At 43.6% G+C, this 14,255-nt stretch overlaps 1 protein-coding gene across 1 annotated transcript in view; it reads left to right on the top strand.

The window, feature by feature from the left end:
- The window catches only part of UBE2W (ubiquitin conjugating enzyme E2 W (putative)), a 42,671-nt gene extending 41,046 nt beyond the window's left edge, over positions 1 to 1,625 (top strand). The window contains exon 6 of the mRNA XM_018569175.1: positions 1,062 to 1,625. Coding sequence (XP_018424677.1) covers positions 1,062 to 1,075 — 14 coding nt within the window. The 3' untranslated portion in view covers positions 1,076 to 1,625. The remainder of the gene's footprint in view (positions 1 to 1,061) is intronic.
- Positions 1,626 to 14,255: the final 12,630 nt, after the last annotated feature.

The raw sequence follows: 14,255 nt of genomic DNA, 5'->3' as shown, positions 1-14,255 counted from the left end.
CAGATGGCAGAACCAGCTGTCAATCAGGTGTAGAGGTGGATCCCGACAATACAGGTGGCAAGGTGGATCCCGGCTCTGCATTGTCAGCCCACTATATGCTGAGTTTGGGGTCACAGGAGGACATAGTAAATGTCCTCCTGTGACCCCAAAGAGAACTATGGCTGAAAATGTTGGGCCATAGTTCTCTTTTAAGTAGGGGAATGCTAGAAGCTCTGACAGCGTTTTATTGTTGTCTGTTCTCCTGTTGCGGATTTTCATTCACTTTCTATCTGGTAAAAGACTGTTCCCTTTAAACAACAATGTTTCCAAAAACATTTCTTCTAAAAGAAGAATTATTGCACCTTTTTTTTTTAGGACTGCCAGTCTAAAGGTGACACATGTACTCCCTCTGCTCCCCGGGCAGTGGTGGGGGAAAGTCCTTGCATTGATGGCATTCATGTGATAACATGTGAGCAGTCTACTGTAATACTTTGATCCCAGGCTATGTGATGACAACTTAGGCTCCGAAGATGTGGGTTGAAAGACGCTGCATGTCGTTAAAACTCAAAGACTGAGGACATCCAGAGGGGGAAAAGAATCACCATTAAGGACAGCTCTGGATTGATAATGACTATTACAAGAAAAAGTGCATTTTTTATTTTAATGAGCTGTAAATTGTTTTGGCAGGAGTTCTGCTTTAATGTAAGAGTATTAGGGAAGCTAAATAAACCTGTACAGGTACAAATATGTAGATGGCAGCTTCTGCTAGTTGGCAGGCTGTAATGTTGATCCATTGTCATTTTCCAGGTAACTAACACAAACCAACTATGTAAATAGCATTTTCCGAAGTAAAAATGACTGACCATTGTTCTTTAATCTAGCAGACTCAAATGGTTGGGAGAGTGGGTGGTGGGTGCGTGATATTGAAGAGAATCATTCCACCCGGAACCAATATTTCAGTACAATGTGTAACATATACATAATTCTAGCCGGAACTACAATGCTTTTCTTCTTGTATTTTGCTTTTTATGTCTGTCAGGTTCTGAATCGTATTATCTTCTGTCTTGTTTTTCTTTTGACAGATGACACATGTTGATGCCAGGTTCAAGCCCCTCTAGAAAAAGATATCCTACTGAATACATGAGCACTTTGATCCTTCAAGTCTTTGAACTTTAACTGGAGGTGACTGAATAAAATGAAGACTACTTCCTTTTTACTGCATTTTTACTAGTGTGCATCGTGGCGCATGTTGATAGCTGTCTCAGCACATGCAGCTGACATGCTTTGTTAGTCATACTGGATAAATGCAGATGTCAGGACGGAATTCCATTTTACTTTCTCTTACACTTTCCAAGATTTCCCTGGTCCTCATGTATTGTGCAATAACAATGATAAATGCATGAGCGGGCCTACTGGATATGTTTACCAAATGCATTGGGATAAGAAGGAATGTTTCCAGCATTACATTGCCATCCATGACACCGGGATACCTTGCACTGTGACCATGAAAATGGCTCCATGGCTAAACATGCTTGACCTGAAGGACGGCGAAACAGGAACTCTGTATATTTATTAACTTGTTTCCTTTTATGTCGCGTGGTTTTGTGAATGGACAGGTACAAAAATCTCAATCCCGTGCAGTAAAATATATAAGTTGTATATAACTGTTCATGCAGTTTAGAGTATAGTGTGTGAGATATGCTAGGTTCTAGATGACATTAAGTGGACTTCTTGCCTGTACACACCTGACAGCCATTTTTTGGACTCGGGCACAACCCACGACCCATGGTTGCTTTGTTTGGGTGAAAAGAGGCAGCATTAGCCCCAGAACTGCCCACAGGTAGGTATGGGGACCTTCCATTGGGAAGGTCCCCATACCTTCATTGTGGCTGTGGCGGGGTTCACTTGGCTTTCCGTAGACTAGCTTTGTTACTTTGGCCTACCTGTTTCTCCATATATTCCTATGGAGAGTCCAGCAATGAGCTAGTGATACTACTGTTATCACTCACATCCTTGTTGGTCATGGACCTCTGTTATCAAAGTGTCCGGTGAAAGAGCTATTGCTGTCTGTATGGACAAATAAGAATGTCTTCCTTTAGATGCTATGAGGACCACCTTAGCAGTGTTGCTTGAGAAACAAGCCCAAATGACCCTGTTATGGCTACATCCAGAGTAGTGAAAGGTATAATCATAGGGGTTTCACAGATCCCTAAAGGGGACCTGTCTTGAAGCAGAGTACCTGTGTGTCAAGCATTTGTTGGAACTTTCCATTATGGCTTAAAGGCTACATGCTAGTTTCAGATCAGCAAAGCTGAACCTATTATGTTTTAGTGGGATTGGCTCCCCTGAGCCAGGACTAAGCTGGGAGTCAAAGAATGGCAGATCCTACCTAAGTCTTTACATACACGTACTTCATTCATAAATGATTCCCTTCACATCTTTATGTTGGGTCAAATCCCGCCTCGCTCTTACCCTCAGCCTTTCATCATACTAGGGAGCTAGAGACATGGGTGAGATTGGCAGTGTGCAGTTAGGCTGCAATTTCAGGAACACGCCGGGCCTACAAAATGGTGGCACCCTTGTATATAGGTGAGGGTAGCATTATTCAGGACTTTATATGAGAAATGGTGACGGATTTCTTGGGCCTGGGTACCACTAGTTTTTTCTTTTAGTTAATCCTTGGTTATGTTTTCATCAGCTTGAGCCCTGCTCTGTCGAGTACTTGTTTGAAAACAAAAAATGAAACACATTTGTCACTGTTTTTTTGTTTTTTTTCTGGTCATTGTTGTAAGTCATGATTCATTAATACAAGACTTTATTTAGAGAGAACCTTGTCATATTTTGTTTTCCTCCATTCCTGGAAACAGTAGAAGCCATGAAGTCAAATGAATGTATTTACCAAGAAATATGATGAGATTTTCTTAAACCAAGAAATTCCATTAGCACTCCTCTTCTCTTCTTTACAGTTACTAGACTTCTGACTTACATGTGTAGATCATACCAAGGCCCTATATGATGTTTCATGATATCTGTATTTCAGCGCCTTTATTACTTGATAATTATAGTGTATGTAAAGGAAAACCACTTTTTTTTTAGTTTTGGATGGATTAAAGAAGGGTTAGACCTTTTGACGTGTTTTAATTGCAGCCTGTGTCACTGAGGGGAAGATTCACCCTCTTCATTTGTCCTGATGACCATTGTCACTAACCATTTACGTAAAATTTAATAGTGGTCATGACAGCAAGAGGTAAGTGGAATTCTTCCAATGGGAGACGTGTAATCTGTTGACAAATGTCTAAGATGGGAATTATCCTCACTCTGAAGAGATCTCCTCTTACTTCCTGTTTTGTCTCTAAAACAGAAGGTAAAAGGAAATCCCCAGCAGGACACAGGCAGCAAAAATAATCTGACCGGGGCTTTATCCCTTTCACATTCTATGCAAAACGAAAAGTTTGTGCTATACATATACTTTAAAGTGATACCAAACTCAGGAGAACTATGAGGTGAGTAAATTACAGTCATCCCCATAGTTAGAGCCGACATGTGACATTGAAACTGTCACACGTCAGCTCTATTGATCAGGAAGTGGGCGAACACATACCACCACTCACTCACTTCCCGATCATCTCCATGCAGTCACTGTCAGTCACCACTCCACATGGGATTCCTTCCGATGCTCTAGGTCTGACTGGAGGAACAGACAGGGGAGGGGGCGGGCATAGCTGGCTCTGCCTCTAGATAGGCAGAGTCCGCTGTCAATCAGCCAGCGGGGTGGTTCTCGACAGTATTGTCAGTATCCGCCACGGCTGCGGTGCTCTCAGCATATAGCGGGCAATAGTCTGCTATATACTAGGGTTTTGGTATATACTAACTATACTAACATCCTCCCGTGACCCTAAACAGAACTATCGGGGGGGGGGGGGGAAAGGTTACCCCATTGTTCACCTTTAAATCTTAAAAATGCATTCAAGTACCTTAACCAGTAACAAAAATCTAACTTATTTGTGTATCGATCGGCTGTAGAGCCTCAAATCATCTCTGCATTGGTGCCGACACTGTCCTTCCTTCTGGAGGGTGGCTACTTTTATTCCCCATGGTCCCTGTGTGTTTTGTAAAGTAGCCACTCCAAGCTCACTCCCGTAATGTACTACAATCTTATGTTTAGTTTACTAATTTATATTGAGATTGTAGCCCATCACGGGAGTGAGCTTGGAGCGGTGGCTACTTTACAACACACAGGGATCATGGGGAATAAAAGTAGTCACCCTCCGGAAGGACAGTGTCAGCACCAATTCAGAGATGATAGGAGGATCTACAGCCGAGTGATACACAAATAAGTTATATTTTTGTTAATAGTTAAAGGTACTTAAATCCATTTTTAAGATCTAACTCTTGAGTTTATTGTCATTTTAATGAAGCTGCCAAGTATGAAACAGTGTCTTTGCTTGACACAAACACCCTAGAAAATGTTATTGGTTGGGTATAAAATAACTTATTTCACTGGTAGATAGTGAAATTCAAAAATGTTACTCAAGCAATGAAAACTCATCTCGCTCAGAGTTATCGCCATTTGTATTAGACTTTTCAACTCTTTATTGAATACAGTGGATGGTCAAAAAAAAAAACTGTAGAGCCTCAAGAATACAGTACTCTGCTTTCTTCCATTTATTTTATTTCAGAGCCATGCCTTGTACCAAGTTGGCCATATACAAATGTGACCTTCAACTGGGACCTTTTCTTTGGCTAAATCATCAGTAAAAATTCAAGAATTCAAAACAGCTCTGTTTGGTGACAGGCTGTTGGAGAGGACAAAAGGGTTAGGACTGCTCAGCATTTTGGCCCTTCACATGAAACTAGATAATCCTAAAACTTATAGTTTTGCTTTACAACAGTCTGACATTCTGTAGTCCTCAAATTAATTTGCATAGATATATCTTTTGTTCTTTTGATTTTCAGTCAGTCATGTTAAGTGACAAAGTGAGTGAACATAGACAGAGAGATATCTCCAAGAATAGGAGATATCTCCTGGTGGGGAGACAGCTACCTGTCCTTGAGCAAGTGTGTGTAGCACTGTGACCTGGCACAATTCTCCCCTGGCTGTGACAGCGGGACACACATTGCATTTTCCTACTATGTATGGGCCCAATTGCAGTGAGATTTCCCAACAGGAGATAATCAGGAGTATCTTTTCCTATTATCTTCCTGCTAATGGATATGCATGTTTTAATATGCCAAGACAGCACAGCAACCTGTTTGGGCATCTCCTGCAAACAATCAGGCTGTGTACAGGTGGGATAAAAAGTCCCTACCTAGTTGGAAATGAACATAATTGTGACTTTCATTTGTTTTGAACATTTTCTTTGTAATCAATTCCATACTTTTGGTAAAACTTGGGACGTAAGCTTTTATCATGTGTGTACCACAGCTATCTATTAACAGAGTTGTCACAAGTTGGCCGTGGTGACATACTATCTATACAAGGACGGGCAGATGTATTACCACCCATGATTCTCTCATGACATCTGCCCTAAATCTGTAGTATATAAGCTCCATTTTCCATGTATTAAAAAAAAAAAATCAAATTTATTATAAATATTTCTTCACAGACTTCTGAATGTGACACATTTGTATCTGTGATTCTGTAGTACAGAAGCTACAATACTTCTTGACACAATGTGCAGAACACTCTGAATTGAAACACTGTGACCATTTTGAGTTATTGAGTTTTATTTTTTGTTTTGAGTTATTGTCACTTTCAGGCTATTGGGTGATGTTAAGGCTTTGCATGAAGGAGGCAGGGCAGTTTTTTTTGAATATTCTTGGACAAATAAATTAATTTCTTTATGTTATCTTTGTTTTATGTTTGGTTACTATTTAACATAATGGCAAGTGCAGTGCTGCTTTAAGCAGTCAATTGTTAGTCTTCTTTCAGTGTCCTGAATGACTTCTGATCTTTGCATGCATAAAATTCCGGTAAATTTAAATTAAAAAAATGCACACATTTACTGGGATTCATTCATTGTTGCCTAAAATGTACAAATTAGATTTAGAGAGACCCTTTCACCAGACCAGTCATTTCAACAAAATTACATAAGCTGTGACCTCTCCATAGGGTTGCCAACTGTCCGGGATTCACCCAGATTTTGAGTCCTGTATGTGTCGTGTCCAGGTTTCAGGCCAGCTGAAACCAGGACACAAGATGTTACAATGTCAGCGGGACAGTGGCAGTCACAGGGTCCTTGTGTTCCAACGTGAGTGCATGGAGGAGGCACAGGACACGGAGGGATGCTGGAACTTAGGGAGCAAGGAGGTGCCTGAAACGCAGGGTGTAGATAAGACTTGAAGTGCATACTCTCCTGGCCGCCTCTCCTCGCTCTGTCCCCTGGCCGCCTCTCCTCGCTCTGTCCCCTGGCCGCCAGTGGCCCCCAGGTCATTTGAGTTTGAGACCTCTGCTCTATAGTTTTCTCATTTGATGCTCCCCTGGCAGCTACAAGGGAGGGGCAAAAAAGCTGGGCCAGCACAGAGTCCCAAAAGAGAAGAGGACTGTGATGTGCAAGGAAGGAGGGGGCTTTACTAGAGAATTGACTCTTCCTAAAGAAGTCACATTTTTAGCACGTTCCAAGGCACATTACTAGTGAATAAAAGACTTCTGTGTTTCACCTGCAATTTTTCAAAGTTAGTGACAGGGTCTCTTTGAAGTCTGCCTACTACCTCTCACAAGCCACACTGGAAGTTGTCACTGCCTTACCACTGGAAGTAAGCTAGTGCTGGGAAAGGGCAAATCTGTGCACCATCACATAGTAACATGTCTGCCCTGGAATAAGCACTGCTCCAGTAACCAGGCAGGAGCAGCATTGTGTGCAGACTGGAAACCTCAATGTTACAGGCTCCCCTTTAAAGGGCTTGCTTCTGGCTAAATACACAGTTTTAACTTTAATTATAATACCAGTGGTATATTAGACATTTGGCAGGAACAGCATTATTTCTTTCTGTACTGAAAGAGACTTTGAATGGAATCTGATCCTAGGACCACTCGCCCTCGATGACTTCTCTCCTGGACTGCAGTGTGTTTTACTGCCCCCTGCTGTCCCCCTGATAGGGATACAATGTATAGCTAATGTATAGCTAATTTTTATCCCAGTGATTGACAGGTTTGAAAAGCAGTTTTCATCTGGCCATAATGAAAACACATAGCAAGCTCCTGCGATATCTGTAAAAAAATAAGTCAAGGCAACTGGACTTTTTTTCTTGAAGACGTTTCACTGGACATCTGACCAGCTTTCTCAATTCAGAATTTCTCCAACCAGCTTTCTCAATTCAGAATTCAATTCTGATTTGAGAAAGCTGGTCGCATATCCAGTGAAACGTCTTCAAGAAAAATAAAGCAAGTCCAGTTGCCTTGACTTATTTTTACAGATATACCATCACCTGGATGAATGAGAACCTTCACAGACAAATTCCTTAGAGTATTTCCATTATATGCTTACATGCAGGGCACAGCAGGCTTGTGCCTGTAGGTAGATTGAAAGAAGCCACAATTCCCAGCGCAGTTATTGACCACACGTTTTGTGCCCATTACCTAAGTTGAATTAGTGCTTGTGCAGGCAGGTTTTCATGATAAAAAGCCATTTACATTAAAACACAGAACTATTCAAATGCAAAATGTAGCATTTTACAAGAAAAGGCTGTGTTTTACCTGCTTGTAATCCTAATGCACCTCAATACGACCTGCTTTGCCCAATGAAAAGCATCGCAAAGCAGGTCAGTTGCAATCTCTGAGCTGTAAACTACACTACATTAAGGTCAAATAGAATCTGCTGACTTGTGTTTGACCTGTGTTGTGAACACCTTATCTACAACAGCATTTACAGTCACAGGGGCAAAGACCAGCAAAGCAATAAAAGTTCTGTGCAAAGAAAAAATAAAATGTGATCCGGTCCCTAACGTGGACTCTTACAGACGGCCTAGTGGATACTCTCGGCTAGATATCTAGGATAGGCCTTCTGTCAGCTCACATGTGGCAGATCCTTTGGCTCATGTGTTGGTCAGCAGAACTCCCCTGAAAGAAAGATGTAGAGCACATGCTCTTTGCTGGAGGACACCAGTTTGGTGTTCTTTGGATATTTACATCAAGGAAGTCATGTGGAGAAAGAGTCTCAAAAGAAGCTCAGACTCTAGCAGCCAAGTCTTCTGCGTCCTCTCTATAGAAAAGTTCCTTTCAGTTTAATTTACAGGTTTTTGATTCCAAACCCAAGCAAGGAAGGCAGTTCCCTTGCAGGGCCTGGCCTTTCAAGCACCCAAAAGCAGTAAATAAGCCTGCTTTGTAATGACGGGGCATCCCCACTTTATGTGGCGGGACTTCTTCCAGCACTCTGGGTGAGAGGCATTTTAAATGCCTGGGTTCAGAATGTCATTACTAAAGGTTACAAACTGGAGTTTCACTCCCTGCCTTTTCCTTGTTTCCTGTTATCCAATCTGCCCATATCTCCTGAAAGGCATGCTGATCTATTTGCAGCCCTAAACCAGTTGCTTTCTCAGGGGGGGTCCCCGTTCTAGAGGTAGAAATGTTCTAGGGGTTTTACTCCAACCTGTTCACTATCCCCAAGAGAAAGGGATCCTCCTGAACCTCCAGAAATCTGCACTGGAGCATTCCCAATGACTGGAATATTTAGGCCTCATCTTAGATAAAACCCTACCCAGAGTCATTCTGCCACAGGAGAAGTTGCTGTCTCCACCCCCCATGTTTGGACCATCCAGGAAAAGTCTAACCATTTGCTTTTGCATGAAAGTTCTGGGCCTGAGGGTAGCCTCCTTCAGGGCAATTCCCTTTGCTCATTTATACCCCAGGCCGTTGCCGCTCAACATTTTAGCTGGGTTTGTTAGCTGCCATATGCTGTGTTGCCTTCCCATCTGTTGGACTGCTTTTAAACAAACCGCTGGTCTTATGATGTACGATTAAGAAAACTGGATTTTTGTCTTGCCTGTAAAATCCATTTCTTTGCGTACATCACAGGACCCTCCCCTCTGTATTTTGTGATCCACTCCCCAGACAGAATGGGAGTAACGGGAGTTATGCAGGGCTGTCCTGCAACTTTGATAGATTTGCCAGTGCCCAATCACCTGAAGGTAGCTCCATAACTCAGTGGTCTGAAGGTTTAACTCTGTTACCTGTGTTGTACTCCAAGAAACAGATTTTACAGGTAAGAAAAAAAATTCCTTCTTTTTCTTCTCAAACACTTTAAAATATATTATTAAAATGCTGCTTACCTTTTTATTTGCTTTCTATCTGAAAAAAATCTCAGCTAACTTTCCTCTTCAATGTAATGTTATGGAGGGGGGCCGGGGAATAATGTTTGCCATTATTAACCCTGTCTGTGCTGTGCCAGCAGATCTCCATTATCAGTTGTTGGTTAAAGATCTCAAGGCTTGGGTGGTACATTGTAATGCACTTTTAAAAAGACTCCCTCGCTTTTTCCCCATATATTCACATGTCATCTATTCTAAGCAATAAAATCTGCCCTATAGTGTCATATGTAGCTATATACATTTTTATAATGTATTTTTCAGTATACGGTGTGAATGGGAACAGATAACAAGCATACAGTGGGGGTTTCTCAAATTTGACTGCAAAGGTGGAAATACACTTTGAGCGGGACTTATTTCTTCAAAGAGCAACACATTACAGTTTTATTTTTATACAAATATACAGAGCTATCAGGTATTTTAACCGTGGTTATCAATAATATGCATAAGGGTCCTAGTAATACGTAAAATCAAAGGTTACCCCATGGTAACCTATAAAAATGGTGGTGCCTATAGATAAGACAGCAGTAATGTTAATGTCCAGGATACTTTCATGCATCACCTCTTTTTCCATACCCCTCCTTGTAAAAGCTGGCATTGAAAGGACAAAATCTTATTTGAAGATTTATTGACTTTCCAGCTGCTAAAGAATATGTAGCCTTGGTTGTGTAATGTTCAGCCGTGCACAAGGTGTGGACGGCTCCAGATTATTATCCCCACAGGTTCTCAAGCAAATGTGCTGGCTCACAGCTCGTCTCAGCCACACATCAATAGTATACAGAAAAAAAAAGAGCCAAACTCCTGTTCAATAGTATTACACAAATTTCTGGTCTATGGACAGTTCCCCTGGGCTCTCTCTCTCTCTCTCACATTTAGCATGGCATGAGCTTCATTGTAGAGACTGTACAATTAAGACAATTAAGCTCATACCGAGTGAAATATGTAAGGAGAGCCCAGGTGGACTGCCCATGTATCAACAATTTGGTTAATGCAACTACAATATTGGTGAATTAGAGCGCAGTAATTTGCTTTTCTGTATAATATTGAAAGTATGCAGGTCAGTTTGTGGTTTTCAGTTTGACATAAAACTCCTTTTTTTTTTATTGGTGTGAAAAAAAAAGTTCACTGTCATTCAATGTTCCATGACAAAAAACATCCAAGGGGGTGATTACTTTTTTTTTAGAACTATTTTAACCCTGTGAAGAAACTGAAGTTTATTTCATGTCGTTCCTGAATAGAAGGGTCTGCCTTCATTATGATTAGCTGGTCATGCCAGCATCTCCTTAGGAGTGGGTAAGCCTTAGAATCACCAAAAATTAAACCCTCCTTTTGCAGGGGATGCCTGATGCTTGACTTCTACCTCATTGCTAAGATTTTCTAGAACATAACAGAAAATTATAATAACAAACACGGTTTCTACAGACTGAAATGAAAAGGTTATATGATTTCTTTTTTTCATAAAATGGCTTATGGAAGAAATAATTTGTGTTTATATCTATTTTTTCCTCCTCCTGTGCACGCTTTGAGCTTCTGACGTCAGTAAGTACGAGCAAATACCACTTGTAGTACCTGACCTCACAAATGCGCTTCTGGAAGAATGGTCAAACATTCCCGTAGACACACTCCTAAACCTTGTGGATGCCTTCCCAGAAGAGTTGATGCTGTTATAGCTGCAAAGGGTGGGCCAACTCAATATTGAACCCTACGGACTAAGACTGGGATGCCATTAAATCTCATGTGCATATAAAGGCAGACATCCCCATACTTTTGGCAATATAGTGTATGTTGGGCTGGGAAGGAGTTCTGGATTTCCTTTTGTTACAGGGGATTTGGTCGTTGGAGGAAGCTCAGCTTCCAATCACTTTTCTGGAGCTCAGAGCAATTAAATTGTCTCTTCACTGCTAGATCTTATAGCTGCAGGGTCACCCGACCAGGATTCAGTCAGACAATGCAATGACAGTGGTTTATGTTCAGCATCAGGGAGGTACCAAGATTTGGTCAACTCAAAATGAAACAGACCTTCTGTTCCGGCCCTGACCGCCATGCATATCCCAGGTGTAAAAAATTGGTAGACAGACTTCCTAAGTCGTCAACGCCTGGACCCCCAGAATGGTCAGTGGTGTCTTAAGCTCTCTGTCTCAAGTGGGGGATGCCAGATGTGAACCCCCTGGTCCAACAACAACCTGAAATTTTTTTTTTGCCATGTCCAGGGATCCTCAGGCCTTCGCACTTGACACTCTGGTGCCTCATGGGATCTATTCAACCAGACATTGCTTTCCTCTGGTAAAGCTCCTTCCTTGCTTGTTGTCACACTTCCCTGTGTGACGATCCGGCGCCGGGTTTTACCTCCTGTCTGAGCTGCTTGGCTTCCTGCCTATCCACTCTGAACCTCTCCATTAAAAGTCCAGCTCACTTGTTCCGTGCCGTTCGAGCAACGTGTCTATACACCCAGTCGGACTTCCTGGTTATCTCTTGCCTCTGTAATCCCTGCAGTTGCTACCACCTACCTTGTTCCCTGTGAGTCTGGATTCCCTCTTCCTCACAGTGAGATCCTGTACGTCCTGCATTGGATTGATCATCAGCTTCTTCAAGTGAGTCCTTGCAGGATGACACAATTTTTTCCCGATACATCAGCGAGTCCCAGATGCCCACTCTCACACCAGAGGTTTGCGCTCAGCTTCAGGCCCCGATCTCATCAGCGGAATACGACCTTGCCCTTAAACAGGCTAAATCGGGTAAGGCCCTGGCCCTGATGGTTCGGAGTCTTATCTTTCCTTCCTGACGAAATGGGAAAAGGAGCTGAACACTACGCTCACTCGTGCCCAAAAGGACCGAATACTCTACTTTGCGCATCACTCCTCTATCGCGTGTAGGACCCAAGAACTCGGGTACAAAATAGTATCTCGCTGGTACCGAGTTCCGACGGCCCTCCATTCTATGTTCCCTCAAGTTTCCCCCATGTGCTGGAGGTGTCAAACTGCACTTGGTACATTGCTGCCTACATTCTGGTCCTGCCCTAAGCTACTGCCTTTCTGGAGGGGGGTGACCGGAATCCTAAAGGACCTGGTAATGGCGGATAGGTCGGACGATCCCTTGGCCTGTCTGTAACACTTGAATGACATGTTCATTGCAAAATACAAGAAGTCTCTGTCTAGGCACCTCCTCAATGCAGCCCGATTGTGCATCCCATTGCTGTGGAAACAAACCTGCTGTCCCAGTCTCTCCCTCTGGTTCTCCAAGATTAACGAGATATACCTGATGGAGGACATGACTTCCACGCTCCGAAACACTGAGGAGCTCTTCGGGTCCACCTGGAGGCCTTGGATTGCTTACAGAGCCACGGACGCCTACATAGGGGTGATGTCCTCCGCCTCCGTCTAACCACTAATCGGCAGGGACCCCAGAGGCCTGTCGTGCGCGCATCGGCTCCATCACCTCTCCATCTCTCTCTGGACTTCTTTATCCCCTTCTGGACCAACCCCCCCCCCCCCTTTTTTTTCCCCGTTTTTTGCCCTGACTTGATGTTTGTCTGCCTCCCTCCTCCCCATTTATTTAGTTGTCACGCCTGCACCATTTACTCTTCTGTTTCGATATCCGAAGTGAGGGGAACAAGATCAAAACACGTACGACTTACTCCTTCTGCTGGTTTTTATAATCTACTTTGGATGTTATAAGAGTAGCACGATGTGCTTATCTCTGAGAATTGCTGGATAAACATGCGAGTACAAAATGCTTACACATCGTGATATGCCCGTCAGGGCTGTTTTCGCCCTATGACGATTGCCCTTTCACCATGGGCACACCACTACTGCTATACTGCTTGTATTCAGAATGGTTTATACCTATATATGTTTCCCATGTATCATTTATTTACACAATAAATCTCCTCCGATCTCTCCCCTTTCCCGTCACCCATGACCCCGGTACTTGGGGACCCTGACTTCCCTCCAGGGGTGGACGAGCCCCGATTCCGTCGCCTTCGGGACGCCAACAAGTTTCGGGTGTGCTATATGCGTTCATCCACCCGATGGCTCTCAGTCAGTGAACTTGGTCAACTCACGGACCATCCGTTGGACTCCTGGGGAACCCTTCAATTGAGGCATTTCCTGCTCTCAATCCCTAACTCCCAGCAGCTCTCTCGATCCCTGACCCCCTTCGAGCAGCTCTGTAGAGAGGGACAGCCCACTCGCCACACAATCTCTACACTGTATTCTCTGCTGATATCCCCCCCTCCGGAGTCTTATCTTTCCTTCCTGACGAAATGGGAAAAGGAGCTGAACACTACGCTCACTCGTGCCCAAAAGGACCGAATACTCTACTTTGCGCATCACTCCTCTATCGCGTGTAGGACCCAAGAACTCGGGTACAAAATAGTATCTCGCTGGTACCGAGTTCCGACGGCCCTCCATTCTATGTTCCCTCAAGTTTCCCCCATGTGCTGGAGGTGTCAAACTGCACTTGGTACATTGCTGCCTACATTCTGGTCCTGCCCTAAGCTACTGCCTTTCTGGAGGGGGGTGACCGGAATCCTAAAGGACCTGGTAATGGCGGATAGGTCGGACGATCCCTTGGCCTGTCTGTAACACTTGAATGACATGTTCATTGCAAAATACAAGAAGTCTCTGTCTAGGCACCTCCTCAATGCAGCCCGATTGTGCATCCCATTGCTGTGGAAACAAACCTGCTGTCCCAGTCTCTCCCTCTGGTTCTCCAAGATTAACGAGATATACCTGATGGAGGACATGACTTCCACGCTCCGAAACACTGAGGAGCTCTTCGGGTCCACCTGGAGGCCTTGGATTGCTTACAGAGCCACGGACGCCTACATAGGGGTGATGTCCTCCGCCTCCGTCTAACCACTACTCGGCAGGGACCCCAGAGGCCTGTCGTGCGCGCATCGGCTCCATCACCTCTCCATCTCTCTCTGGACTTCTTTACCCCCTTCTGGACCAACCCCCCCCCCCTTTTTTTTC

The sequence above is a fragment of the Nanorana parkeri genome, unplaced genomic scaffold (genome assembly GCF_000935625.1).
Source record: "Nanorana parkeri isolate BGI_ZX_2015 unplaced genomic scaffold, ASM93562v1 scaffold1296, whole genome shotgun sequence".
NCBI classification, from domain to species: domain Eukaryota; kingdom Metazoa; phylum Chordata; class Amphibia; order Anura; family Dicroglossidae; genus Nanorana; species Nanorana parkeri.
Note: the sequence above shows the minus strand (reverse complement) of the source record. Positions and strands in the feature narration are given on the sequence as shown.